Source organism: Cyanistes caeruleus, chromosome 10 (assembly GCF_971803275.1).
Source record: "Cyanistes caeruleus chromosome 10, bCyaCae1.hap1.1, whole genome shotgun sequence".
Lineage (NCBI taxonomy): Eukaryota > Metazoa > Chordata > Aves > Passeriformes > Paridae > Cyanistes > Cyanistes caeruleus.
Genome location: NC_141710.1, coordinates 2,700,817 through 2,728,537, shown reverse-complemented (window position 1 = coordinate 2,728,537; position 27,721 = coordinate 2,700,817). Strand labels below are relative to the sequence as shown.

Genomic DNA, 27,721 nt, shown 5'->3' with positions numbered 1-27,721 from the left:
CGGCGCGGCCCCTCCCCGGGGCGGTGCCGGGGCTGGCGGCGGCGGAGCGGGGCCATGGTGAAGATCGGCGTCCAGCAGCCGCCCGCGGCGCTCAAGCCGGACAAGGAGAAGGAGAAGGAGAAGGCGGCGGGGGGCGATGGGGCGGCGGGCGCCGTGCTGCTGCCCCCGGGCGCTGTGAGTGGGGCGGGGGCGAGGGGCGGCGGGAGACGAGAGGTGCCGGGGGTGTGATGCTGCTTCGGACGGGCACCGGCAGAAGTGTCCGGCTTTACCGGCGGCTCCGGGGGCTTGGTGGGCAGCCGAAGTTTAGAGGAGCGGGGATGATGGGGCAGGGTAGCGGCGCCGTGGCGCGAGCGGCCGTCCCTGGGCACCGGAGCGAATGTCCAGCGCTCACAGTGGCAGCAGAACTCACCCCTTTGGGTGGTTTAGCCTGCGGGAATGTAATTTCGGATTGGTCACGCATGGGGGGATTTCGAATCCTGACATCTCTGAGGGCTTCGGATTGGCATGGGGAAGAGGCAAGAGGAGGAAAACAGATGGTGCTGGAGCAAGATGAGAAGCGAGGGGCTAAGAGCGCACAGCTCTAGATGCTTTGCAGATGGGAGTTAATACAGTGATGTGGAGTTCCTCTGCTGGCTTCAGGGGATGGGTAGGAGAAGTGCTCATGGCTGCAGGGGTTGGGAACCCTTAGGCACAAGGGGAACGAAGGCACTGGAACATCCACAGCAGATGCAGAATATGGGCTGGGGCTGGGTAGAGATGTGTGGGTCGCTCTCGGACTGTGTGAGCTGTGGCCAGGCGCTGTTGGGCAGTGCTGGGCACGTACCAGGGATGGCACGTCCAGTGCCTCTCTCGAGTATGGACAGTGAGCTAGGCACTGTTGTGTTTGGCAGGAGTTGGGTGTTTCTGAAGTCTCTGGTGCTGGACAACCCCACTTGCCAGCCCTGCTGCATGGGTGGACCTGCTGGGTGAATTCCACCCTCTGTAATGTGAAGGGATTGTCCTGAGCTGGGCCTGACCCATGGCATCAGCCTCGTTACAGGCTTCCATTGCAGAGGAGGAGTCCTAAATGGCATTTCTGTATTCCTCACAAATCCCTAGGCTGTGCATGTGGTCTGATCATTTATTGAACCCTAGTATCTCTCTGACTCAAAAAACAATGTGGGAGCTGTGGTTTTGCTCTGTTCCTGCAGCAGAGCAGAGTGTTCCTCCTCGTGTGCCTCACCAAACGAGTGGGAATTGCCCTGGAGAAGTGCTTTGCAGCAGGGGCTTCAGAAGACTGCTCTGTTCTGCAGAGTTCAGGGAGTCACACCGTGATGATCTCTCCCATCACACACAATGTGCTCGCAGCTCTCGACTGTGCTGCCAGGGTCTGGCTGTGCTCAGTCTGTCGTGATTGTGATGTTAATCTCAGACCAAGGAGCTCTGCAGAGACCTGGGGGAATGAGGCCGACTGTGACCTCGGTGATTTCCTGACTGTATTTCCTAATTACAAGCTAAGGTGCTAGTTTTCTTCCTGCCTCTAATGTCCAACCCTGGAAACTGACTACCACACTGGACTTGCAGTTCATCCTGCCATTAAACCAGCTTTCCACAGCCAGAAACTCAGTTCTTCTGTTGATCCTGCATGAGTTCAGGCAGGATCCATCTATTTCTCATAAGTACTGTGAGAAAATGAGTTTAAAAATTAAAAAAGTAATAGAAGCTTATTTCTATCATTAGTGCTGCCAGATCCCAGCAATCAAAATTATTCTGATTCAGGTCCTGCCAGATGTATGAAATTGGCTTAGGTAGCAAATAATAAATGTTGGGGTTTTTATGTTGCCTTAGGCCTTTCTCTGACTCCTGGGAGGCTTGGTGATGTTCTTTTAAGCCCACCTTTGTGAGCTACAAAGGAACCTAAAAACATGAATTTAGAACAAAGACTCCTCAAGTCTCTCGACTCCAGCAGACAGACATGTAAGAACATCCACATGAGACCCATGAAATAAGGGCAGGAACGGGTTACAGTGAGTCTGGGCAGCATGAGGATGTCCAGGGAGCAGCATATCCACTGACATCAGGTGGCCTCTTCCTGATGATATTTTTCGGACTATGACAGTGGATTCTTTGGTGTGCTTGGGCTTAGCTGGACCTTTACCTTTGTGAAACACCCAACTTGTGGCATTGGTCTTTGCGTAGCGAGGCTTTCTTGCCATACTCCTGCTGCCAATAATTTCTGTCTGTGTGTGTCTTTCTCTAGCTGCCTTGCAGCAAAATGGCATTGGTGACATGCAAACAAGATGCTCTGCATTCCTTTTCTCTTTGATCTCATAACTTCAATCCCAGTGATAGGAGCCAGAGCTGGGAAATGATTCAGCGGCAGCTTCCGCAGCCTGTGAATTTTGGCAGGTGCTGGGTGAATGCAAAGATGCGGCAGGCAGGAAGATGTCTGTGATGCTAATGTGTCCTGAAAAGTAGTAGGTGAGGAGTCGTGACAGCAAGCTTGCATGTGCTGAGCCTTGTTTCTCCCCTGCACAGCTTGGCTTGAATCGGGAAGAATATGCAATTTAAACTCCTGTCAGAAAAATCCACATAATTTTGAGACTGTTGCAAGACTTCAAGAGCTTATAGAAGAAACAATCTTGTCATTAGTAGGAACTGTGGGGATGTAGCAGCCTAGAGCAGAAGGCGGCTTGAGGTTACGCATCCAGTAAAATAATCTGTTGTATTCATTGGAAAATATTTTTTCAGATGCAAAATAGTATTCAGTGAGTTTTAATTGAACTCCATATTTGCAGTCTGAAATGGAAATATATACACAGGCTGTGTCTTACACTGCTCTGGGAAATACGCTCCTTGTGATTGTAATGGATGTTGAAGTCCACAGGAACCAAACAAAACTGATGGCTGGAGCTCTCCAGTCAAAACGTGAGGTTTTTGATCTCTTGTGCACTCTTCTAGTAATTGCTCATTATTTGGCAGAGACAGCAGAAGAGCCAGAGGAGAAGGGGTTTCACTAAAATCTGCTGGAAACACCTTGGCAGTGGCTCACAGACCCGGGGGCTGTGAGGGGCTTTCCAGGGTGCACACAATGGTGTCTGCAGGGTGTGACCGACGTTTTGCTCCTGGTTGGTTGCAGTAATACCAGGCTTTGATTTTGTGCCTTTCATCCCATCTGCATTCCCAAAGTCTTGACAAGACTCAGTGGTCTTTGGATCACACCCTTCCTGCTTGTGTGGAGAAGTTTCCCACAAGGAGCTGCTTGCTGCCTGTAACTGGATCCATCCAACCCTTCCATGTCTGTGTGGTCTCTTTGTAGCTGAACCTCAGGACCTCTGTCTGGTGGGTGCCTCAGCTCCTGGCTGACAGCTGAGCTGCCTCAGCCTCCTCCCTGTTGCCACAGCTCCCACACCCAGTGTGGTTGCCCTGTTTGGCAGAAAGAGCAGGGAAAAGCCTGGAAACCCGTGGGGAGCACATTCCCTGAGGGCCCCTCTGGTGCCCAGGAAGCTCTGTTCCCTGTGACTGCACATCTTCCCAGTGAGGAGCACGTCTGCTGTGGATGTGGAGCTCTGAAGCAGGCAGACAGTGCCTCACTGCTGGGGCTGGTGCTGTGTCCCTGCCCTCCTGCCTTTCCTGATGCTCAGCTGGGCACGGTGAGCTGGGAATGATTTGCATTTGCCTAAGTGACCCCAAAAGGATCAGCACTTCATGGTGGCAGCAGGACAGCAGTGCCACTTGTGGCTCTCTGGGGTTTGGTGTACCTTTGATTTTCCAGAGCTGGGTTCCAGCTCACAGGGTGGGTGGAGGAGCAGTGGCTCTCTGGGCACATAAAGCAGAGTCACACCAGCCTGTGGACACTGCCGTGCCAGTGCAGTGTTGGGTTTTGTGAGCAACTTCTTTGCAGAATGTTGTGAGGTGGGAGACAGATGGCAAGGGAAGGGGATGTGAGGAAGAGTCTTTTAAAGAGGCTTTTTCACAAAGCAAGCTGTAAATTCAGAGAGAGGAAGGAAAACCTCGCTGGCAGCAGCATGGATTGATTGATTGTGCTCATTGACATGTTTGCAGGCTTGAGTCCAGGCTTGAGGATCTTGATCTGCAGGGGCTCTCACCATGTCTAGGCTTAGCTGAATACGGTAGATCCTAATTTTAAGAAGCAGCCTCCTGTAACAGAAGGTTACTCCTGGTCTTTGCTCAACTCTTTTATAACCACATGGGCTGAAGTGATGACTTTTTTTGTGGCCTGTATGGAGTTGTCAGCTTAAAGAGAAGCATTGTCATTTGGTTTTTGTTCTCTGTAGTCTGGGGATGCCTTGGAATCAGAGGAGAAGGTCTGAATTGGAAAAAAAAAATTCTCTGGCCCCTTGCAGGATCTGCTCTAGTGAAATATTAGACTTCAGTGTCTTACTGGCCTCCGGACATGAATATTTGATATTCCAGCTGAACATGACAAAGGATCTGGTTAAAACTGGCAGAAGGATTAGAACAGAGAATATCTATTCCAAGCAGAAACGTCATAAATGCAATGGAATTTTGAAACATGTAGCTGTCTTTCACCAAAGAGATGTAGACTGAAGAGCTGGAGACAGAGGAACTGGAAATATCTGTCTAGAGGTGTGTGTTTTCCCAAAGCTGAGGGAGAGCTGGAGCCTGGCTTTACATGGGGAGCTCTTCACCTGGGAAGAGCCTGTTGCATTTATCTGCATTGGGTACAGCAGTTTTGGTGTTTTGGTTTTTTTTTTGTGAAACACAGAAAACCAAGAAATACCTTTAAAAAGAAGAGTTTTAAAGGGTGCAAGTGAACTCAAAGTAAGTATGGCACAGAAGCCCAGAAGAAGGGAGCTGCATCCAGCAGAGCACTGCAGCCAGGTCCGAAGAGATGGAAGATGAGGTGTCCTTGTGTGCTGCTCTGTAGTTCTTGATTTTGTGCTACCACATGTTTGCCCATTACCAGGTTTACAGGAGATAGAAAAGGCATTTTCTCTTGTAGACATGTATTTTCTGCCCAGGTGATGTGTGAGAACCTAGGAATGTTTGGGGTTTTTTTAATACCAGTGTTAGTGTTTGAGGGAGGACAGTATGAGGGTACTGGTTTTTTCATTCATCTCTCTGCACTTGCTTCTCAGAGTTGTCTTCTTTGGTGCCATGCCCTTCCTTTGAAGTCAGTTTGAACAACAAAGAGAAGGGTAAATTTGCCTCCTCTCTCTTGCTGTTGTTAAACTAGACACTTTTTCTTTGTGGTGAATTTTCAAGTGTAGGATTGACTGTCAGAGTTTTCCTGTGCTGTTGCTGGGAGAAGAGATAATAGCTGTCAGTGTTCCAGAAGGGAGCAGTGACTTCATTTTATGGTGTGACACTGTGCAAGTCCTGATTTTCAGGGAATTAGCAAATGCTGTAACCTGAAGTCTGGTTCCTTGAAGATGACTGAACTTGCCCTCCAGGAGATGGAGACTGGACTCTGCCCCTCTGCTCAGAGTGATCAGTGCAGGTTTCTGGCTGTGACTGCCCCTCTTGTCTGCAGAGCCAGCAGAAGGCAGGACCTTGGGTGTTCTTGAGCATCTTGGGCATGGCTTGTCCTTTCTTGCAGCTTTTTGGGAATCAGTCACATCTAGAGGAAGAGTGAGGAGGGACAGTATTGGCTTCATTGGCCATAGCCAGATCAGCAGTGCTTGGCTTGCTCTTGGTTACATCCAGAACAGCTGATCTGACCATCTCTGCCTGCCTTTACTGTGCAAGCTCTGAGATGAATGCTGTGATTTTATATTGCACTGACCCAAAAGCTCTCCAGACATGGAGCTTTCTGGGGGAAGCAGTGTGAGAGCCCAGTGGCAGTGTCCAGGTGAGTCCTGGGCCCAGCTGTTGCTCTGCTCTGGTGCTTCATTAGCATCAAAAGGCATCACTAGAGGCGAAAATCTTCAGGTGAAAGCCTGAAACCTTTTGATGTGTTTTTTTTGTGCTTTCAGATGTGTTACTGCAGCACCCAATCCCTCACACCTCTTGCAAAATCAGCCTCTGTCTCTCTTGGCTTGTGCCCAGGGCCACTTGCCTGGCTTGGTAGGTGGGTTTGTTTTACATGGGAGCAGTTGTACAATTGCGGGCTGGGAAAAGGGGTGTGTGTCCCGAGGGACAGCTCAGCGCTTTGGTGAGGACACAGGCTCATGGCTTGCTTCTTCCAAGCCCTGCATGATGGTAGAAGCAAACAGACTGCTTTTGGTAGCAGCTTCCCTTCACCAGGGAGGAGGAGGAAGACTCAGCTACATCAAGAGCAAGCTGAAAGCTGTTGGCATTTCCTTACCTCAGTTTTGCAGTGTTCTTGAATATTTTTGGCATTTGTGAGAGGTCTTTTAAGGAGTCAGGTGCCTGCCCACCTGCATGTGTCTTTACCTTTGAGTCAAGGCTCTCTTTAAATTTGCCAACCTCTCAGTTTAAGAGCTTCCCCTGTTCCCAGAGCAGCTGCTCTGCTTCACTCTTGCTTGAGCTGCCTTTTGCTTTTCATCGCTCTGGAGACCTTTTGAGACCCAGTGCCAAAGCTTAACCTCCATTCTTCTCCTGGGGAAAATTCCCATTCTTTTAATGCTACCTCCCACTTCAGGGAGTCTTTTGTGAAAAAGCCCTGAACAGCCCATGGCCTTCACATGGCTGTGCTGGCTCCTTCCCTCTCCCAGGTGAGGTCTGCCCAGGTGCTCCAGAGCCTTTTAGCTATGGAGCTGCTCCATGGCAGAGACTGATTTTCCCCATCATTGCAGTGAGTGGGCCTGGAAATCAGGCTGTGTTATCAGAATCAGTATTTTGGCAGTCAGGCTGTTAAATGCCCAGGTTGGGATATTTTTTTGCCACTTTGTCACAGCTGTTTATCTTCTCTCTGCCTGCCTCTCTGTTCAACATGATGCTCGGGGCTTCAGCTGTGAGCGTGGTAAGAACAGCCTTGTTTTTACCAGGGGCTTTGTTGGCTCTGCTAATGCTCTGAATGGTTGTACTCCTGGGAAAAAGGAGAGGGAGGCTGGAATCATTCCAGCTGGAAGTTGTTGTGCCTCTGCCAAAAAAACAAAATAAAAAAATATGGAAATTAATTCCTCACCCCTGTGGAAAGAGGGAGGAGAAACAGCCCCTTAGTTCCAGAAAGGGATGAAAAAAGAGAAAAGAGGGGGATTTATATCTCTCTTGCTGATGAGGGAGAAGGAAAATATGATCACTGAGTGCTTAGGAGCTCCCACATGCTAGGCTGCATTTTTAACATCGTGCTGTCTTTGTCGTATAGCAACAAAGCTGGGGGTTTTAATTAGCCAGCAGTTGTTTTTGATATTCTAATTTCCAGTGCTGTGAAGTGACTCCTGAGGCAGGTGGCTTTGTTGCTAGTCACGTGCTGTGGTGTCACTCAAAGGTGCGATTAGATTCATTTATTGCAACTTTTTTGCCTTCAGCTGTGATAGTCTCTTAATTACAGTCTTGCTTTTGGGTTTGTTTTTTTGTTTTTTTTTTTGCTTCCAGGCATCTTTGAGTCCAAAAGTCATCAGTTGTGTTCTCTGTGGAAATGCTGTTTGGTGGCCAGTGGAAGCACTGCTCAAAGACTGTGAGCAGGGACTTTGGTTGCCTTGGAAACTGTGTGCCATACATACATATATATATATATTTATATATGTATATGTGTGTGTGTATGTGTGTGTGTGTGTTTTTCTCTCTGTCTATGCATGCACATGTTTTCTTTTCTGACCTAGAGCATCAGAAATGCCCTTCAGCCTGGAAGGACTCTCCTTCCATGTGTGAGTTCCTTGAGAGGCCTCTCATTGCTGGTGCAGAGCTTTGACCTCTCAGGCAGTCTTCCCCCGTGGGCTCACCTGGTATTCTCCTCATTTTGCTTCCTCTCCTCTCTCCAAGCATCACTGCTCTTGAGGACAGGACTCATTTTTTTGTTCATCTGGCACAGGAGCCTTCTTTGGAGTGTTGGGGGTGCTTTGATGGATGCCAAGATGCCTTTGCTGTGATATTTTATCTCTCTGTTCCTCTCCCTCTTCTTGTCTGCCTTTGTCTGCTTTTTCCTGTGTGTAGTCTCTCACCTCCCTTCTGCAGAGCTTGGCAGGTGCTCCAGCCTGGAGCCTGCCTGCCCACCCAGCTCACTCGGGCCATGCCTGGGGGCTCTGCACCACTGAGCCCCCTGTGCTGGAATTCCTGACTACAGACATGGTTCTGTCTGGGAGGCAGCTCTGGATTTCTTCACCTTACAGCTTATCCCACAAACTCTCCAGTGCCTTCCCTGGAGCAGGGGAGCAGCATTGAGTGCTGGTAGTGCCCAGGTAGAAGGAGTGCTGGCAGTGGGTGGCTGGGTGAGAGGGCTTTGCTTCACCTGCAGAAAGAGCAGGCTCTTGGTACAGGCCTGGGGGTCACTTTCCCAAGAGGTGACACTCAAAGCTGAGCCATCACATCAGAGGAGAGGTCAGTCCCTTCCAGCTCACACCGACTCTAAGTTGCTGCAGTTTTCCAGCAATCAGCTCTGGGGTTTTTCCACTTGAAGTCAGTAGAAATGCCACTATTGCAAGTCCTTATGTTTTATAAAGCAGTAACTGATTTTGCTGTGAATATGGGACTTGATGTGCTGGAGGTAGCAACCTTGAACTGGTTTTTTTTAGTTTTCCCATAGTCCATATTGGCCTCTGGCTACCAGAAATGAGTGAACAGCAAGGTAAGTTAGATTGTTCTGATCAAAGTTTAAGTTTGGAGCCTACATCCTTCGAGGAGGCCATGGCAGTTATGTCAGTGCATCAAGCACTGAGAGCTCAGGCTGCTACTCCCTTGAACAGTGTCCCAGAGAGTGATGACATAGTTTAGATGGCACTGCTCTCCAAACTTCATCCCTCTGCAGTGCATTTCTCTCCTCACTTGTCACTCATCGAAATCACATCTACTATTTTTAGTCACCCCACGCTTCTTTTCCTGTTGGGGGTGTATATTTAGACACTTGCAATCTCTGTCCCCTGTTTGTCAGGCCCTGCTACACCTAAGATGGTTTCAGAAATGCAGGAAAAAAGGTTTGTGGAGGACTCAGAGCTGTTTCTGAAGCTGAAGAAGCAGAAAAGGGCCTTGAGCTGAGCCCATCTCTGCTGAGGCAATGTGCAACTCAGGAAGCGATCGGGGCATGACACAACACATTTTATTTTCTCACTTCTGTCATCTTCAGCAAGACATGGGTGATGAAGGAGCAATAATGTCACATTTCTATTTTTATAACCTTCTCCTGTATTAATGAGAAATTCCAGAGGCAGCATCTCACCAGGTATGGTTCCTGTGAACAGCTCCTCCAGTGCTGTGTCCAAAGGCTTGGTGCTGTGAAGCTGGGGGGGGTTGGCTCAGCCACAGGTGCCTGGGATGTTTCCCTGCTCTGACTCACAGGAACAAATGAATGTTTGTCCTCTGCTCAACCCAGGGAGGGGAGGGAGTGCCTTATGTTCATTTTTGTGTAAAATATGTCCAGCTTTTGGAATATTGTGTTTAAAATGACAAAAAGAGGAAAGCCCATTTACTCAGCTGAAATACCTGTCCCTACCTCTGCCCAGGAATGGTTTTGACCCCAACCTTTTCCATTCCTCTTGGCCAAAAAGCCCCCAAGTTTGATCAAGGCAGAAAATTAATAGGATGGCTTGTTGCAAGCTGTGTGTCTGGTTAATGAATCCTTTGGAATATTCAGCATTTTTGTGTTTTAATATTTTGATTTTTGTCCTGTGGAAATGCACACCTTGAAGTCATGAACTGCTCTTCAGGAAAACATTGCTGCTGAGTCTAATTCTCCCCTTGCTGGGGAGCCAGGCATTCCTAGACAAGAAGAGATGGAAGTCAGCTGTGATGGATTTTCTGGTTTTTTAGAGTACCCTGTTTGTAAACAATTCTACTGCAGGGAGTGGGGGTCCTGTGGGAAAGGAGGTGTGTAGTGGCATGAGCAGGGCAGCAGCCTGTGGAACAAGTTTCTTGGATTTTTCCAGGCTGGTGCAGATTGGTTATCCTGGGTGAAGAGCTGTAAGAGCACTGCTCCATCTGTGGGCTCTCAGTGCTGGGGATGCCTCCAGCCCCAGGCTGAGCTGCAGACTGACGTAGCTGCTTTTAAATTGTCAAGTATTCACAATGATAAGGGCTGGTGGCCTTTCCATCTGCTGGGCTGGAGGATGGAGACACATTTTTGGTCAGGTTTTTCCAGGTGATTTTTATGCAGTATTTTGCAGGACTGTGCTAACTGTTCCTCTTGGCCTGACTGGCTGCATTTTTAACCTCATTGCCTAAATTGCTGCTCCATCAGAATGCTTGCTGTTGATTTTTTTCTTTCCTCCCTCAGAGTCTGGGGGTTTGTTTAATAACTTCTTCCAGAGCAAAGCTCTGCTTTGCTTCTCCCACCTTCTCCCACAATGCAAAGCTTGGGCATTTTTCCTGAAGCCAGCAGTGTTTTGTAGGGAGCAGAACTCACCTTTGGCAGTGAGAGGTGGGATATCTCACAGTGTCCTTGGTCATGCAGAGAAGACAGAGCTGCCCTAACAAGTAGCAAACCACTGAGGGCTTATTTGCCCTCTCTAGCATTCTTCAAACACAGCTTTTCTTTTAGTGGGAGTATTTTTTCTGCCCTTAGAGTTTCTGTGTCCTCATGAAGCCTGTCTCCAAGCCCTCCCTGGAGTCAGCACTGGCAGCCCAGGGTGGGAGCAGCAGTGCATTAACAGCCACAGCAACCTGGCACCTTTCGGATATGGTTCACTTGCAGAGCATGAAACGTTTTCTCAGCCTTGCTGCAGTGTCAGGAGATCTCCTTCCTCTTCACCCCCACCGTCTGCACTCCTCCTGTGATGACAAGTATCTGGGGAAAGCTGTTTTTGTGAAACACTTGACATCCAGCATGACTTTCTTGTCCTAGCAGTTCATGTCAGAGGGCCTTTAAACTTCCTCTAGTAATGTGATTTCTTGTTTCTTTTTTCTGTTCTTTGTGGCTTGTCAGAGTTGCTGCCCATTGTCTGCAGAAAGAGAGGAAAATGTGATGCTTTTCAGCTTGCTCATCCCTTTATTTGCTGGAGGAGCAGCAGCAAACTGATTACAGTGATCCTTCAGTGCAGGGAGCTGGCAGTGAATCGAGGTACTCTGGGTCTTTCAGCAGCTGGGATGAAGGAGAAATAAATGTGGATTAATTTCTCCTGGAGGTGTGTGGGAATTGTAGCTCCCCCAAAGCAATTTGGTCTTGGCAGTTACCAAGTTACCATTCTTGGCTGAATGTGGCTGGGAATAAAAAATTCAGTATCTGGAGGAGAGGAGCAGGTAGGAGAGGGGCTGCAGGTTCCTGCTTCTGCTTCTTGAGCTTCTTGAGCTCAGGTGCAGGGGAGGAGCAGGGAATCCTCACCTGGCAGGGTCCCCACAGTCTGGGGACTGTGTCCTAGTCTGGGACAGCAAGGATACCTTCAAGCCTGGCACTGAACTGCTGCTCTCCCAAGGGCTGCTCCACGGTAGGGGAAGGGGAAAGAGGTGTTTGCTGCCAGAGGGGCTGGGCAGAGCTGGTCTGATGCCACCAGAGGGTGGCAGGGGCCCAAGGGACTCTCCCGTTTGGGTTTCAGCACTGGCACCACCCTGTGGGTCTTGGCCATGTTATTCTGGAGAAACATCTCTTCCTTTATGAAGTGAGAAACCTTGGAAATGAGAGGCTGATGTTTGCTTTTCAGTCTGCTCCTCCTGTTTGTAGCAGTCTCCAAGCAGCTGTGGAGAGAGTGTTTGTCTAATCAAACACATCAGATCCCAAACTGCACAGAGGGAGTTAATCTGCAAGAGCCCTCCCTGGTGCCTCTCTCCTCTGCCTGCCTGCTCAGCTGAGGGCAGCTTTCAGCTCTTCTGTGTGGAAACTGGGGCATCTCTGAACCAGCTTCTTTCATCTGCTTCTGAAAGGCCTTACATCATCCTGCTTAACATTTTGAAGGGTTATTTTGGTAGTAAAAACAAGAGCATCATAGGTTGGGATGAGCTGTGTCCAGGGGGTAACCCTGCCTTTGCACTGCCCTCTGTTTTCAGGGCTGTGACAGGGTGAGCTGGCTACTGTCTGTATAGATTGAGCAGCACATTGGAAAGGACAGGTGTGTTTCCTTTTGATGCTCTGTCCATTTTCCTGGGAGCTGTGCTGCAATGTGCTTGAAAATGGAGTTGAGATCAGCGCATCTGTTTGTGTCAGCTCACCCCAGCAGGGCCAGGAGGTACCTCTCTGGGACCAGTAATTCCCATCACTAAAATTTCCAATGAGACATTCTGCCATGAGTCCCAGCATTTCAACAACAACAAAAAATTGACTATAAATACATAAATGCTGTTACATTCAGTAGCCAGGAATTCTCACTTCCTGATTTTATTTCTTACTTTTGGTCAGTCTTTATGGCCCATTGATAAAAAGCTTGTTTTAGTTCTGAACAATTGGTGGGAAGCTGATGATACATGTTTGTGTATGTTCACACACACACACAATTTTTCAATACATACAAATATATGTGTATATAATGTATATTATGTCGTTTATGTATCTGGGGTAAGGGAGGCAAAATGCACAAGAAGTGTTTTACTGTCACCAGGTGTGAAGTAGCTTTGCAGGGCAGTGCCTGCCCTGTTCACTGCACATAGCACAACTCCTTAGGATGGAGCAGCAGGGTGCTGGTGCCCTGGAGCACCCTCAGGATGGAGAAGGAGGTTGCTGGTGCCCTGGAGCACCCTCAGGATGAAGCAGCAGGGTGCATGTGCCCTGGAGCACTCTCAGGATGGAGCAGGAGGGTGCAGGTGTCCTGCAGCACCCTCAGGATGGAGGAGCAGAGTGCAGGTGTCCTGGAGCACCCTCAGGATGAAGCAGCAGGGTACAGGTGCCCTGGAGCACTCTCAGGATGGAGCAGGAGGGTGCTGGTGTCCTGCAGCACTCTCAGGATGGAGGAGGGTGCACGTGTCCTGGAGCACCCTCAGGATGGAGCAGGGTGCAGGTGTCCTGCAGCACCCTCAGGATGGAGGAGCAGGAGGTTGCTGGTGCCCTGGAGCTCCCTCAGGATGGAGCAGCAGGGTGCAGGTGTCCTGGAGCACCCTCAGGATGGAGCAGGAGGGTGCTGGTGCCCTGGAGCTCCCTCAGGATGAAGCAGCAGGGTGCAGGTGCCCTGGAGCACCCTCAGGATGGAGCAGCAGGGTGCAGGTGTCCTGGAGCACCCTCAGGATGGAGCAGGAGGTTGCTGGTGCCCTGGAGCACCCTCAGGATGAAGCAGCAGGGTACAGGTGCCCTGGAGCACTCTCAGGATGGAGCAGGATGGTGCTGGTGTCCTGGAGCACCCTCAGGATGGAGCAGGGTGCTGGTGCCCTGGAGCACCCTCAGGATGGAGCAGGAGGTTGCTGGTGCCCTGGAGCACCCTCAGGATGAAGCAGCAGGGTGCAGGTGCCCTGGAGCACCCTCAGGATGAAGCAGCAGGGTGCAGGTGCCCTGGAGCACTCTCAGGATGGAGCAGGAGGGTGCAGGTGCCCTGGAGCAGCAGCTGACGGTGCTGTGGTTGTGTCCCTCAGGAGGAGCCGGGCCCCGCGGCGCAGGGCCGCCGCTCATCGCTCAGCGGGGTGTGCTACCTGACCATGGGCCTCCTCGTGCTGCTCCTGGGGCTGGTCTTCGCATCGATGTACGTGTACAGATACTTCTTCATCACCCAGGTAGGAGTCACTTGGGGAGCACTTCTGGCTCCATCTGCCCAAGCAGCCAGACCACCTTTGAGAGAGGTGCTGCTGTTTTTTGTTGCCCTGCACTGTGGTGGCTCAGGAGCCAGGATGCAGGGCACTGCAGATGAGGCATTTCTTAAGTGGTAGGCTCAGGCTGACCTCCATCCCCCATGCCGGGAAGGGCATTCCAGAAACCCTCCCCTTCCCTTATGGCTTTGTTTTACTTTATTTTAACTGCATAAAAATAGCCTACCATTTGTACATTTTAAGCCCCACATCACTGCTGTCCATTTTCAAGTTTGAAAGCATGGCTGGTGAGCTTGTGAGGGGAGAACAAGCCTGGAGAAAACGGGGGTACAGGCAAGGGAGCAGCTTTTTGCATTAGGTTTTGTAGACTCTAGCACAGAAAAACTCTGTAGGTGTGACAAAAATAGGTGCTGCTATTAATAAAGCAAGCGGAGAAGTAAGAACTAAGTGTGAGATGATGTAGAAAGTGAGCCCTCAACCAACCTCTATGAAATTCAGCACCATTTTTTCCATGTAGTCTTTGCAAAGCCTGGCCTAGCCTGGCCAAGGCACTGGGCTGGCAGAACTGTGGAGGGTCAGAAATACAGGGAATAAGACAAGGCAAGGCTGCTTTTTAAGGAGGAAACTGCTGAGTTCTGGCTTGCTGACTGTTTAGCCAAGAAACCCCAGAGCACTGATTTGCACTGGAGCCCTCATTGTGCTGTGGAGTGGCTATTAGTGAATGAGTTCTCCCAGGACTTCTGCTGCCTTCATCTCTGCACTTATCCACTCAGCAGAACAGTCTTTTTATGTACTCCTTTTCTCCATAAATTTCCTTGCTGTCAAATTAATTTGCAGTCTTTGTTTCAAGAATCATCAGTGCTTTATTACCCGCTCTCATTTACACCTGATCTGGAAATGCTGCTCCCCCTCACACAGAGCCCTGCCCCAGGTGAGGATACCTGTCACAGGACTTGTGGTGGACACACTTCCCTAGGAGGGGAGGCCCTGGCAGGGACACCTTTCAGGCTGCTCAGAGAGCAGCAGCTCCTGTTTTGCTGTGAGGTGAATCCACTTGGTTTTGCTGTATTTACCACTCCAAACTACAAGGGCCTCTAGAAATTATACTCTGTTCAGCCCAAGCTTCTATGCCTCCTGTAGAAAAGTGCAGCTTCTGGAAGCCGTGGCTGTGGAGGGATGAGAACAGCCTGGTAAGGAAATATAAGAGCTTGCAGGCAGTCAGTTTGCCTTTCTGAATTACTCCTCATGAAAACCAGCAGGGAATTCTTTATTCACTTTGGACCTGCCTACCATGAAGTGAGATGTGACCATTTCACAAGGGTAGTTTGCACTAGGTTCACCGAGAATATCTTCTGGTAAAAAGATTGATCTTAAAATACCTTCAAGCATCTGATGTTTGACCCTGCCCATGTTTGCTGTGGCTGTTGGGGGTGTGTGTGTTGTACCCTGCCTGGCTCTGTCCCCACAGCTGCCCCGTGAGAGCGTGTTCCACTGCGGTGTCCTGTACGAAGACTCTCTGTACTCGCCCTTCAAAGGGCAGCTGGAGCTGCACGAAGATGTCAAGATCTACATTGAAGAGAACTACGAGCAAATCAATGTCCCGGTGCCCCAGTTTGGAGGGAGTGACCCTGCAGACATCATCCACGACTTCCAGCGAGTAAGGAGCTCCTGGGGCCTTTGGGGGCACAGCGTGGGGCTGAGCTGGGTGCACCAGGTCTGTGTTCATGGCCTAGCACTGTCACTGTTGTCACACACATCCATGGTGGTCTATTCCTGAGCTGTGCTCCAGTCCAAGGCCCTCTCTGGGTTTTTCCAACCCTCTCTCCCTGCTTGGGGGGGAGGTTTGTTTAATGCAGTGTCCCATCTTCCCTGAATTCCCTCTTCTCACACATTTTCAGTCACAGTTTGTTGCAGAAGGTTCAGCTGGGTAATTCCTGTGCTTGGCACGCAGGGTCTGACAGCGTACCATGACATAACTCTGGACAAGTGCTACGTCATCGAGCTGAACACCACCATCGTGATGCCTCCTCGCAACCTGTGGGAGCTGCTGGTCAATGTGAAGGTACAGCTGCAGCCCTGCTTGTTCTGCATGCTTTCCTTGAGTTGGCTCCTGGGTGCCAGCTGGCAGCTCCTGGGAAATCAAAACTGCTGGGGAAGTAAGCCTTGGCCCTGAGTCTTCATGTAGAGTGAAGGCTTCAGCAGGTTTGGCTGAAATACTGATTGTGCAGACAGCACAGTAATGCTGGCATGATGGTCAGCCTGACCAGAAGAAGCAGCAGATTCCTTCCTTCTAGTGTTTACTGATTGTAAGAATCAAGGGAAAAAGGAAAAAAATTCTTTCCTTTCACTGTCCTGTGGTTTGCACTGTGCTTTGCCAATTGCAGAGCTCTCAGTGTCCCTTGGGAAGAAGCAGGCTTTCAACATTCACCTTTTTGGGGGGAATCTCTGCTGCCCTCCCTGCTGGGCTGCAGCACTGGGCTTGGGCTCATGCAGTTGTGCTCACAGCCAGCATTAATTTAGGTTTAGTACCAGAGATTTTGTTCAGTTCAGAAGCCTGTGCTGCTGAAAACAGTCATCTTAAAATAGAATACTATTTAATCTTCACAGCAGGAAAAAAACACAGGATTTTTCAGACTGCAAAAGGTACATATCTGTCTCAGCCTTCTGCAGGTAAATCAAGGCAGTGAACCTGGGTCTTTTATCACTCCTGTGAGGGTCTGTTCAAAAGAAAGGGGAAAAAAACCACATCTAATTGTTACTCTTTCTTAAATTTCCTTTGTTCACTTTCTGCTACTGCAGTGTGGTGAACTTCGCAGTGGTTAAGCTCAGAGGCAAACAGTTACAGCTGGAGAGATGCCTGATCTCCAGTCCCTGTCAAACTCCCAGTTTGTTACCAAGCAGTCCCCACAGTTTCATGCACGGTGACTGTCTGGAAAATGTGCTGAGAACCCCACTGGGGTACAACACACATTTACTTACAACTCGCTCCAGACCTGTCACAGCTTCTGACTGTGGCAGTGACCAGTCCCCAGGACACAGGGAAATGGAAAAGGCAGAATTGCACAAGCTGAGAAAAAACAACTGAGAGATTGGGAATGCTGGTCACATCCTAAAATAACAGATAAAACTCACAGTTAGTGAAAATGATGCACTGTCATTGAATATAAAATGGGGATAACAATACAATTAAAATTGTCTTACGTGCTTGAAGAGCCCAAAGCAGGTGTGGGTTTAAATAACCTCCTGAGTATTGAGATGAGTGTCCAGTAGTGTCCAGTCTGTCTGTGGAGACTTGAACCTGTACCTTAGAGACATTGTTTTAAAGTGATTAGCTTGGTTTTGAGCTCAGAAGAAGATTTTCACCACAAGGACAGTGAACCAGTGGAACAGGGTGCCCAGGGAGGTTGTGCTGCCTCCTTGAAATTCTTGAAGGTTTCAAGACCAGATGGGATAAAGTCTTGAGGTCCCTCCCCAGCTGTGATCCTGTGGGCCTGTGATCTTCATGGCTTCATGGCAGGGGCCTTGCTGGTCAGGCAGAAAGCTCATTTCTTCCTGCTGCAGGGAGGATCTTTATGACCTTATTACTTGCCCTGCTGCTCAAAAGTGTTACTTTTTGGATTCTGGGTGAGCTTTGTTGGTCCTTGGACTTGGAGACTTTTGCCTTCTGTGCATCTCTGAATGCAGTCAAGTCCCTAATGAATGAGACCGATTTCCAGCAGAAAGTTTCATTATGGAGCAGTTCAGTGACTGCAGTCCTGTTTCTAGAATCAAATCAGAGTCCAGCAGTTAAGCCCACTGGTTTGCTTCAGCAGACAGGAGCAGCACAGGGAGTTTGGGAGCCTCCTTTACTTTGTTCTCCTGGCCAGCCTGGTGCCAGGGTGCCCCTTTGCAGAGTGGCTGCCACATGCCCTGCATCTGCTTCTTTCAGGCTTTATTCTGGGCAGGTGTGACAGTTCAGTGACCAGGCCTGCATCAGTGTCTGACACAAAAGGATGGAGGGATGCTCCCCCCTGCAGCAGCAGGAGATTGGAGGTGACCCAGTTAAATGATGGATGATCCACATCTCCTGCAGAACGCAAGATGCTCGGTGCTGTAGCTTGCTGAAAGTTCTTGGCAGAGACTTGAAGGTATTGTCCTTGTTGCACAGTCCTGCACTGGAGGAGTGGTGATTCCCCCTTCACCTGCCACAGCTGTTTCACTGAGTCAGTGAATAAGGTGGCTTGTGTGCTCATGTCTGTCTCTGAGCCCTCTCACCAGGCCAAGGGTACAGCACATCCTGAGCCCCAGCCCTGGCTGCCACCGTCACAGCCCCTGCCAGGAACTGCACGTATCTCACAGCCCCCCTGCCTTACCCCTGAGAATCAATAATGGAATTTCTTGCAGAGCTGTTGTGTTAGTGCAGTACAGATTGGCTCTAATTGTCTAATCCTGCAGTGTTAGAGGACAGCCTTACTGGCCCACCTGGCTGTGCCAGCCCAGCAGCATAGCACTGAGTTAAAGAAGTGTGTTTCCAGGTATGTCTCTGTGGAGATAACCAGTCCTGGGAAACAGAAGAGGTGATACTTGAAATGGTGTTGCTATTGCTTGCTTTTCACCTTGATTATGCTTACCTTGGCCCCAGGGTCTGACAGTTCTTTTATCTCTTTGACTCTTCTTAAGGAAAAGGGACCAGAGGTGATTCTTTGCCTCATGATCTAGTTAGCATCTACTCACAAGTGCCCTCTGACCCAAGCTGCACTTGTTACACAGCTTTTTGTTGCTACAGCAGTGTCCAAACTTGAAAGATGCCCTGAGCATCTGGGAATGAGTTTGCAGGATCTCCAGTGCTGAGCTAAACTCTTTCCCACAGGGAAAGATGTGACCTTCATCTCTTGGGGGGGCACATAGAAACCCCATTTTCTCCATCCCTTGGTAGCTTTCTGCCATGACACCTCACTCATCACCCCGGTCTTCCTACACCAACAGCAGGGATGTCACTTCCCCAGATGTTCCTGGGGCAATGAATGTGTGTGGAGAGCCCAGTTCTCATAATGTGGTGCCCATGGCCCATCTCTAGTCCCCATTCCTGTGGGCAGTAGGGCCGGGACATCATTGTGGCTGTGCTGAACGGACCAGAGAGGAGAGGGGAATGTTGGAATCTGAGCTGGGCTGGTCGTTTTGGGGTTTGCCTTCTGAAGTAAATGTAGAGTGCACATTTCAGTGGAGTTCCTGGAATTTTGGTTAAGCTTTTTATTTCCTTCCAGATGGGTTTGTTGTACTCTCAGAGTTACAGTTTTTGGCATCCTGCTGTAAAATTTGGGTCAGTTTATAACAGGGTTGATCCTACACTGACTTCACCCCTTATGTGAACATTCCATTTTTGGATCTAATCTGTTTTGTGTGCACTGTGTTTGTAGCAAGGGACAGTTTCCAGCAAGGACAAGCACGTGTTAACTGCCCTCAGTAAGTGGAGCTTGAGCCTCAACAGCGAATGAATTTTCTGTGCTTTGGCTGTCCATGGTGCTCTGCAATAAACAGTTCCATTCAGGGAGGAAATGGTGGCAGTGTTTGTGCCTTATTTTGGTGGAAACTGTCGTTTCAGAAAGGGACATACCTGCCTCAGACATACATAATCCAGGAGGAGATGATCGCCACCGAGCACGTCAGTGACATGGAGCAGCTGGGCTCCTTCATCTACCGCCTGTGCAGCGGCAAGGAGACGTACCGGCTGCGGCGGCGCGGCGCCCGCCGACGTGAGAGCCCTGTTCATGCTCCTCAACCCCATCACAGCCCTGTTCTGTGCTTCTGAACCCCATCACAGCCCTGCCTGTGCTCCTGAACTCCATCACAGCCCTGCCTGTGCTCCTGAACCCCATCACAGCCCTGTTCTGTGCTTCTGAACCCCATCACAGCCCTGCCTGTGCTCCTGAACCACATCACAGCCCTGTTCTGTGCTCCTCAACCCCATCACAGCCCTTTTCTGTGCTCCTCAAACCCATCACAGCCCTGCCTGTGCTCCTGAACCCCATCACAGCCCTGCCCGTGCTCCTGAACCCCATCACAGCCCTGTTCTGTGCTCCTCAAACCCATCACAGCCCTGCCTGTGCTCCTCAACCCACATCACAGCCCTGCCCGTGCTCCTCAACCCCATCACAGCCCTGCCCGTGCTCCTCAACCCCATCACAGCCCTGTTCTGTGCTCCTCAACCCCATCACAGCCCTGTTCTGTGCTCCTCAAACCCATCACAGCCCTGTTCTGTGCTCCTCAAACCCTTCACAGCCCTGTTCTGTGCTCCTCAAACCCTTCACAGCCCTGTTCTGTGCTCCTCAAACCCTTCACAGCCCTGTTCTGTGCTCCTCAACCCCCTGCTGTGGCTGGTTAAGCCATGCTGACCTCCTTATGGCCAGAGTGGGGTTTCCCTCTGGGGGTTTCCCTTGAGGTATTTCCCATCCAGTTGGTGGATACCCAACTCCAGGCTGCTGACTGCCACGTTTCTGTCATCCATCAGCCTGGTAGAAACTTTGTAAAAATGGTTGCAGGAGCCAGCAATTCATTTACACATGGGCTCCTGGGGCTGAACTAATAGCAGTGCTGTTGGGAACTGTTTGGAAAATTTCCCTAATGAAGGCACCCAATTCAGTGCAAGCTATTCAGAGCAGATTAGATCTGCAAATTGCCTTTAATTAATTAAATTCCTAATAGTATGGAAAACGTTGTGAAGAGGGAACATTGGACTGTGTAAAAATGATTTCATGGAAATCAGCAATACATACCTTATATTGAAATGCATTTTGCTGCAAAATACTCTTTAATACCAGTATTTGTATTAATTTGCTTTTAAGATATACTTAAAGGCTCACCTGGAACATGGACCTGCAGTCAGTTGGGTTTGGATCTCTGGGGAAGCTGCAGGGTGCAGAGGTCCCCATGGCTGTAGCTGATGGTACTTTCCCAATGGGAGCTGCACTGACAGGAGGAGCTGCTGGCACATGCTGGGAGTTGCTCCCCTGGAGCCCTGGCATGGTCCTGCTTGTCACTGGGGCACCATGGGTTTGCTCTAAAGGGGCAGGAGCTGCCAGCAGAACTGCCCAGAGCTGAGGAGCTGCATTTGAAGGGCATGGGGAAGTATTACCCAAGGGGAAGTGTTACCCAAGGCTGAGGCCACAGCAGGATCACGCATGCAGGGATACAAACAGCCAGAGAGGAAGTGGATATTTTAAACATTTCTTTGCTGCATCCAGGGCTGTGCTCTGTGCCAGCCTGTGACTTCTGCTGATTTCTTGAGGCTTTCTGGTCCCTGAGATAACACTGAGATGCTGTCAGGTGAAACCAGCTGTTTCCAGGTGGCTCCTTCAGCCCACGGCAGCTCTTAGTGCAGAACTGTATCCTAGAGATTGTTAATTCTGCCACAGACCAGATAATGCTGCTTTCTCGTCCCCACATTTCACTGTTAAGAAGTTGCATCTTATCTGCTTTCCTTCCCCTCCTTCCTTTGGTTCTTACAGATTATCATTTGTTGATTCACCTCTCTCCTCTCTTTAGGTATCAGTCGACGTGAGGCTGGAAACTGTCATCGTATTCGTCACTTTGAAAACACTTTTGTGGTCGAAACTGTTATCTGCCAAAAATCATGAAGCCACTCTCCAGATGTAACCTTCCTTGGCTTTGCTTGCACACACATGCACACACATGCTCTCAGCCCTCTCTTTAGACATGGTAATCTGGCTACTTTTTATACTCCCCTCAGCTTGTGCAGCTCTAATCTTTGGGGTCCTCTGTGGCCTTTTCTTCCCTGCTACCTACCCAAGACATTTGCTGGGCTTAAATTTACACGGTGCTCAAAGATAACTGGGGGTAGATGCAGCTTCTTCCACACCACAGGATGGAAATCTCTATTGGGAGCAGGTTTGAGTAGAAGGGATGGCTGAGAAATAGGAATGCTGGAAATAGGTGCTCTTTTCCTGGCTGAGCAGTTTCAGGCTGGGATATTGCTCTGAGGCTGCCTTGGCACTGGGACAGAGGGTGTATGCACAAGAGGAGGATTTCCATTTTGGTGCAGATGTAATGACCTAAACCAGGTGCACTTAGGAAAGGAATAGTCGTGAGGCTACAGGCAGGGCAGTTTGAGAGCTCATCAGAGGCAAGGTGGTGTCAGCAGCAGAACTGGTAGTTAATGGCCAGTGAAGAAGCAGGTTTTTGAAATCTTTTAACAGTGTGTATTCATGTGTAACTCCTCCAGTGAAAGCTGTTCTGATAGTAATCACTGTAATCCAGCTGTGTATCTGCATCACCAGTGGAGTACAGATACTGATACAAGGCAAGATTGAGCTGATCAATATACTGCAGAGAAATTGCTTGAACAAAACTGCATTTCTATTGAGCATCAGACAGAAGAATTGCAGAGTAATTAAATATGCTTCCCTCTGTTCCATAAGTGTAGTTAAAACTAATTAGGTTCTTGAAATGCAGGCAGTTTTTTGGCTTGAAAGAATGGGGTGAGTTTCAACTTGGCACATTCTTGTTAATTGGTTTCCAGCAAATCTGGTCTTGTTCACCATCTGTTGAAATGAACTTGTTGTTTTGGAAGAGGAAGGATAAAGTAAATGCAAGTACAATCATTAACTCAGCAGAACCAAAATGCAAAGTTCATACATTTTAAACTTTTGAGTGTTCATTCTATGGGTTATGTGAAAATAAAACAGGATCTCAGGATGGTCATGTAATGCAGTAGGAATTAGTATGTCCTTAGAGGCTGAGTATTTATTAGTTTATATAAACATAGTCAGCTATAAACATCAATTTCTGTCAAGTAGAGAAGGACACTTCAGTTTCATTCTGCTTTAAGCTTGATGTAAAATGAAGAATTCTGTGCACTTCTTGCAGGTTGGTGTGGAAGGTTTCCCACTGCCAGATGGGTATTTACTTTTCTAGCATTGTGTTTTCCCAGCAATAACTTGCTGCTAGCCCCAGCCTTTAATTGCCAAGAGGATGACAAGAAGTGGATCAGAGAATCGGTTCACTTCATGGAAGTAACTGGTAAATTTAAGCCCGGTGTTTCTCTCCATTTCTAGAAGCCTGAGCCTGCACTCAGGTGACCATACAGGCCTCTTGCTCTCCCCTCTGGTTCTGCATGATTTAACTGGTCATTGGATATGCTACCTGTGCAATCCCGCAGCTGTGAGGACAAACCTTGGTTCTTTGGGGTCAACTAATGTGGTCGCTGTTCCATAGGATGAGAATGCAGTTGTCTAGAAAGAAAACATAAGATGCTTTGTATATTTTGTCTGGTGGGAATCTTACTTCTTAGGAAAAACCCATGGGATAATAAAGTCTTTTACCTCTGACCTGTGAAGTGTTTGTTTGGAATGGGAGGCACGGCTGTTGCTGATGGGAGGCAGCAGCTGGGGAGTCCAGCCCAGTGGGATGGAGGAGTTGGGCAGCAGGAGGATGCTGCAGTGGGGAGATCCTTCCCCACAGGGATGGATGTGGCTGACCCACTGGGGAGCTGCCTATGCCTGCTCTGGAGGGCCCTTCCCCTCTCCTTGCACATCCCTGGGACACCCAAGGGCAGCCTGTGTGGGGAAGTTGCCCAGCTGAGGTCTGAAGCAGCCAGAATCCTCTGCTGCTTGGGTGGCTCGTGGGCATTGGATCTTTGTGCTCAGCCTTGCCTCTCCAGCTGCTGGATTTCTACACAGAAATGTGCCCAGTGTGTCCTAAGCTTGCAGTTACCTTCTGGCTGGCTCTGCAGGGCTGGCCTTGGGGGTTTTTCCTTTCCTCACTACACACAGCAATGGGGGTCCCTTGCTGCCCTCCCAGGCTTTCTCCCTGTTTCATCTTTCAGGCAGAGAATATAATAATATTTTTCCTGAACTTGACTGTTCCTCTTTCCACAATTAGTCTCTGGTTGATAGGGAGGAGGTTCATGTTTCCCTCTTTACAGTCATTTTTGCTGCATTTTGTATTTAACTCTTCAGTGTATGGGAGCTCCTTCCATCCCTAGGTTCTGAAGGGAGCTGCACTTTCTGTGTTTGCCAAAGCCTCTTCTGCCAGGCTGGCCCAGCTGGCTCTGCCTGGCTGCCCTCTTCTTCCATCAGCTCTGGGCTGAGGAAACAACTCTGCACCACTCTGTGGGAAACCTGAACCTTTCAGACATGCCTTTGGAAGGCTGAAATGCTGATATTTATAATGTGATTGATGCATTCCAGTAAATGCAGTTAGCAGTGAATCAGCCAACTGAGACTTGTCCACTACAAAGAAAACCAGCTTGTGTTGTAAAAATTTACATTTTCCAAATTTCCTTCTTGGTTCAGGTTTTAATTTTCTAAGGTTGTATTTGTTGTCCCTTGCTCTTAGGAGAACTTAAGTCAGTTCTCCTTCCTAATCCTGCTCACACATCTGGCAGAAGGCTGCTTTATTTGATTGAATAGTGGCACGTATAAAAGCTTGGCAATAAAACCTGCTTTAGGAAGACTGGCAGAGATGCAGCTGAAACCCTAAAATATGGGTCATTGTGATAATGGCTGGCATCTAATATCATTTCCTTTCTAATACTTGCATATCACAGCATGGCTCAGGCAGTTGTTTAGCTCTGCCAGGCAGTGCACAATAAATCAAAGTTGGTCTAACTCTAGGAGAATTCACTTCCAAGCTCTGGGTTTGTTATTTTTATTATTTTTTTTTAAAAACTTCTGGAAAGTTATTAACTTCAGAGTGTCCTCTAAAACATAAATGAATTTTTTTATTTGCTAAAAGCTCTCTGCAGTTGCATTTACAGTCTAGTCCCATGTTGGAGTCAGAGGCACAGAGAGAGTGCCCTTATCTCTGATACCTGGCTCTGACATCCAAGAAAACACTGAATTTCATATAACATCCTGAAAACAACTCTTAAGGTTAAATAGAAAAGCTAGGAATGTAAATGTGTAAATTTGAAAGTTTCTTATGTCACTGGGTGAAAAAGTTAAAATTTGGAGTTTAAAGTAGTTTAGAGAACAGAAGATAAAATGGAAAATTTAGGGAGTTGTCTCTTGTCCTTTCTTCTTCATGTTCTTCTCCTAGAGGTTTTTGGGTAGTGAGTGATTGCATAGAGAATGCTGCAGTGCAGCTCACAGGTGTTGGGTCATTGGGTCACTAAGAAATATAATTTAGTTAGCACCTGTTAATTAGGTAAATGGACATATAAAAGACCCTGAAGAAAATCCTTGTTAGCCATTTTGTGCCTTTCTATCTTAGTGCACACAGCTCCTTGTACCCTGTATCCATGTAATGCTGATAAGAGAAGAATAAACAACCAAGTTTGAACAAGAGAGAAAAAACAGCCTCCCTCTCATCAATTTCAGTTCAAGGGGAGAAAGAACCCAACCACGAGGTCCACAGAGGGACAGTCCTGTCCCTGTCCCATGATGTTCAGCCTTTTGGGATCTCTGCAGCCGTGGGACAAGCAGTATTCAGGCCCTGATGGACTGTAGGTGCTCCAGAGAGGAGCCCAACAGGAACAGCTCTCTGGTACATTGTGATTCCAAGCTAAGGAAAGCCTGTTCTCTCTCCTCTACATGCTCATTCATGTATGTGCCTTAGGATGTGCAAGCTCCCAAAGCATTTTGCTGCTCTCCTTCTGAATTCCACCCAGAGCGTTATAAGAACAAGTATCGTGGATGCTGTCACACCTTCCCAGAGAAAAAAAAGGCATGTTTGGACAGCTGTGTGAACAACAAAAATAGCTTCCCAGGTCTCAGGTAAATGCCTGTTTCTTGCTCTTTTGACAAGTACAATTCCTGATGTCCCAGTGAAGTCATTGAGGTGCTGCAGCTCCGTCACAGGAAACGTTTGCTGGATTAAATGAACAAAAAGCAGAATGTGAGGGAACAGAGTCTCTAACACATATGGACCGAGCTTTAGTGAATATTTCCAGCTTAAAAAATCCCTCATAGCAAAAAAGGGGTGGAAGCAGCTAAACTTCCTGATGTTAAGCTAATGCATTTAACATTTTAGTAATTAAATTGTTATTTCTTGTTTTAAAACAATTTTTATCCAAAAATGCTGAATTAAAATGGTGAAGGAATGTGAAGAAATGAAACACTGTTTATTTTGTGTTGAAAGAAACATTTGTGTTGATTGAAATGTCTACAAAACAGTGTCCAGCCTTACTTGCCAGCAGGGCCCTATGAGACTGGGAAGGAAACTGGAGCCTAAAGCAACCTTTGGACCATCCAACTTGTCATACTTAATTTAGCAATCTTGGTTTCTGGAGAGTAAGGACATGTCTTGAGGATGCCTTTGACTGCTCAGATGAAGAGTTCCTGAGTCTCTTAAGTCAGAAATGAACACTGTCGTGTGTCAGGTACTTTGAATGAGTGGAATTTTTTAACACAAGACTGACTTTAGGCCAGGGTGGCTGTTGATTTTCCTGGCTGCTGTGTACACAACCCCTTGTTGTGTTTCTCTGCTTCCTCAGGAGGAAGCTGGCTCTGACCTGCTGGGTCTGCAGGTAAGGAGGGAAGTGCTGAGCAGAAATGGGCATCCCTGTGTGGATGCTGCTTTTGCTCTCTATTGAATGAAAGGAAAATCTCTTGATTTAGGTTGGAGTTACCTCCACAGCAGTTTCAGCTGATCTCTGTGACCTTCCCCATCATCTCCTTTCATATATTGTTCCCTTTCCCATGAGGTGCTCATGGCTCACGGGTGGGTCTCACGTGGCAGAGCTCTCCCCACAGGCCCCAGTTCCGGCTCAGACCCGAGCGGTGCAGCGCATCCCAGAGCCTCAGCCCCTGCCCTGAGCCCGTCTGTCACTGGCTGTGAGTGAATTCCTGCTGGAGGCAGCAGGAGGATGCTGCAGAGGTGACACAATGTGCAGGGCAGCCTTGGCACCGGGACTGATTTACAGGCTTGGGCTCCTCTCGTGCTTGCAGCTCACATCAGAGGAGGAGCTGGAGCTGCTGCACCGGGCAGGAAGAGCACAGGGGCTGCTCATCAATTACCAATTAACTCCTTCTTTCTTATTAAAATCTTTGAAGAAGTGGGTGGGCTGAAGAATCAAGGATCAGCTGTTTCCTCAAGTTTGCTGAGAAAATTTGCTCTGGGAATATTATTATTCATGCTGGATATGGAAGGTGTTTGTGCCAGCTCTAATTAACTGTTCTCACTAGCACAAAGATGTTCTCCAGTGAAAGCCAGTGTGTTACTCTATTCATTTGGATTAATTAATGTGAAAAGGCCAAGTATGTAATTTCGTACTTGAACTTTTAGATCTGTATTTGAATTAAAATCACGTTATGCAATGATTGAATGTTCTCCTGGTCTGACTGGGGAAAGAAGTTGCCAAAATGAAGACAACTTTATGTTGAAGAAAACCTCTGAAATTAAAATTTGTCTTCTTTTCAAGAGATTTCTCTGCAATGTCACTCTTATCCCCCAACTGTTATTCATGGAGGAACTTGCTCTCCTTGAAGTAACAGGAAAGGCTTTGGATCAGGCCCCATCTCCTTTCTTCCCTTTTTCAAATGGCCATTATGTGGTTGCCACTGCCAGAATGACAGTCAATCCCCTAAGTCATTCTCCCTTCTCCAAAAATTGTTGCAAGTAAGACTCAGAGAAGCATTTGTAAGCTGACTTGCTCTGGTACTGGGGATGCCCAGAGCTGCCATCTGAAAATGCCCAGTGTCAGCAGTGCTGTCAGAGCAATACCTGCTGCAGAGGTTTTGGGAGCTGCAGCCTGGCCCTGGCCCTTCAGTACCTTCTCCTGCAGTGTGCCTGGGCCTGGAGGAGCTGAGCAGGCCTGGGAAGCACCTGTGGGCAAGCGGGAAGTGGCACAAAGACATTTGGCAAGCTGGATTTGAGAACTGAAGGATTTACAGCTCGGTGGTTTTGAATGTACAGAAGACTTTGCATCAATTAAACCAGCAACACCGTGTTAATGGTCTCTGGGGGGTGTGTAGGAAAATACAGGCCAAGGCAGTTACCCTTTAGAGAAAGGCTTGGACGTGACACAGCTGTGGGTTTGGGTTTGAAGGGCTCAAAGTAGTAACGTGAGACAGCATTTTATGACTTTGAGTTCAGCTTGGTTCTCCAA

At 48.5% G+C, this 27,721-nt stretch overlaps 1 protein-coding gene across 2 annotated transcripts; it reads left to right on the top strand.

Moving 5' to 3' along the window:
• ITM2C (integral membrane protein 2C) lies at positions 1–23,000 on the top strand. 2 transcript variants are annotated; one of them, XM_086843709.1, is made up of 6 exons: positions 1–174; positions 13,507–13,644; positions 15,146–15,334; positions 15,629–15,739; positions 19,259–19,409; positions 21,199–23,000. In XM_086843709.1, the coding sequence occupies exons 1-6, from the start codon at positions 55–57 to the stop codon at positions 21,288–21,290; spliced, it is 801 nt and encodes a 266-aa protein (XP_086699835.1). In that variant the 5' UTR covers positions 1–54; the 3' UTR covers positions 21,291–23,000. The 2 variants fall into 2 exon arrangements, with proteins under 2 accessions (XP_086699835.1, XP_086699836.1); XM_086843710.1 differs by lacking the exon at positions 19,259–19,409 and having other exon boundaries at positions 23–174.
• The last annotated feature ends 4,721 nt before the right edge of the window (positions 23,001–27,721 follow it).

Bases quoted from the DNA above. Each gene is read 5' to 3' on its own strand.
- ITM2C (XM_086843709.1), top strand. From the start codon at position 55: ATGGTGAAGATCGGCGTCCAGCAGCCGCCCGCGGCGCTCAAGCCGGAC. The intron at 13,645-15,145 runs GTAGGAGTCACT...CTGTCCCCACAG, and splicing joins GATACTTCTTCATCACCCAG to CTGCCCCGTGAGAGCGTGTT. The intron at 15,740-19,258 runs GTACAGCTGCAG...CTGTCGTTTCAG, and splicing joins AGCTGCTGGTCAATGTGAAG to AAAGGGACATACCTGCCTCA.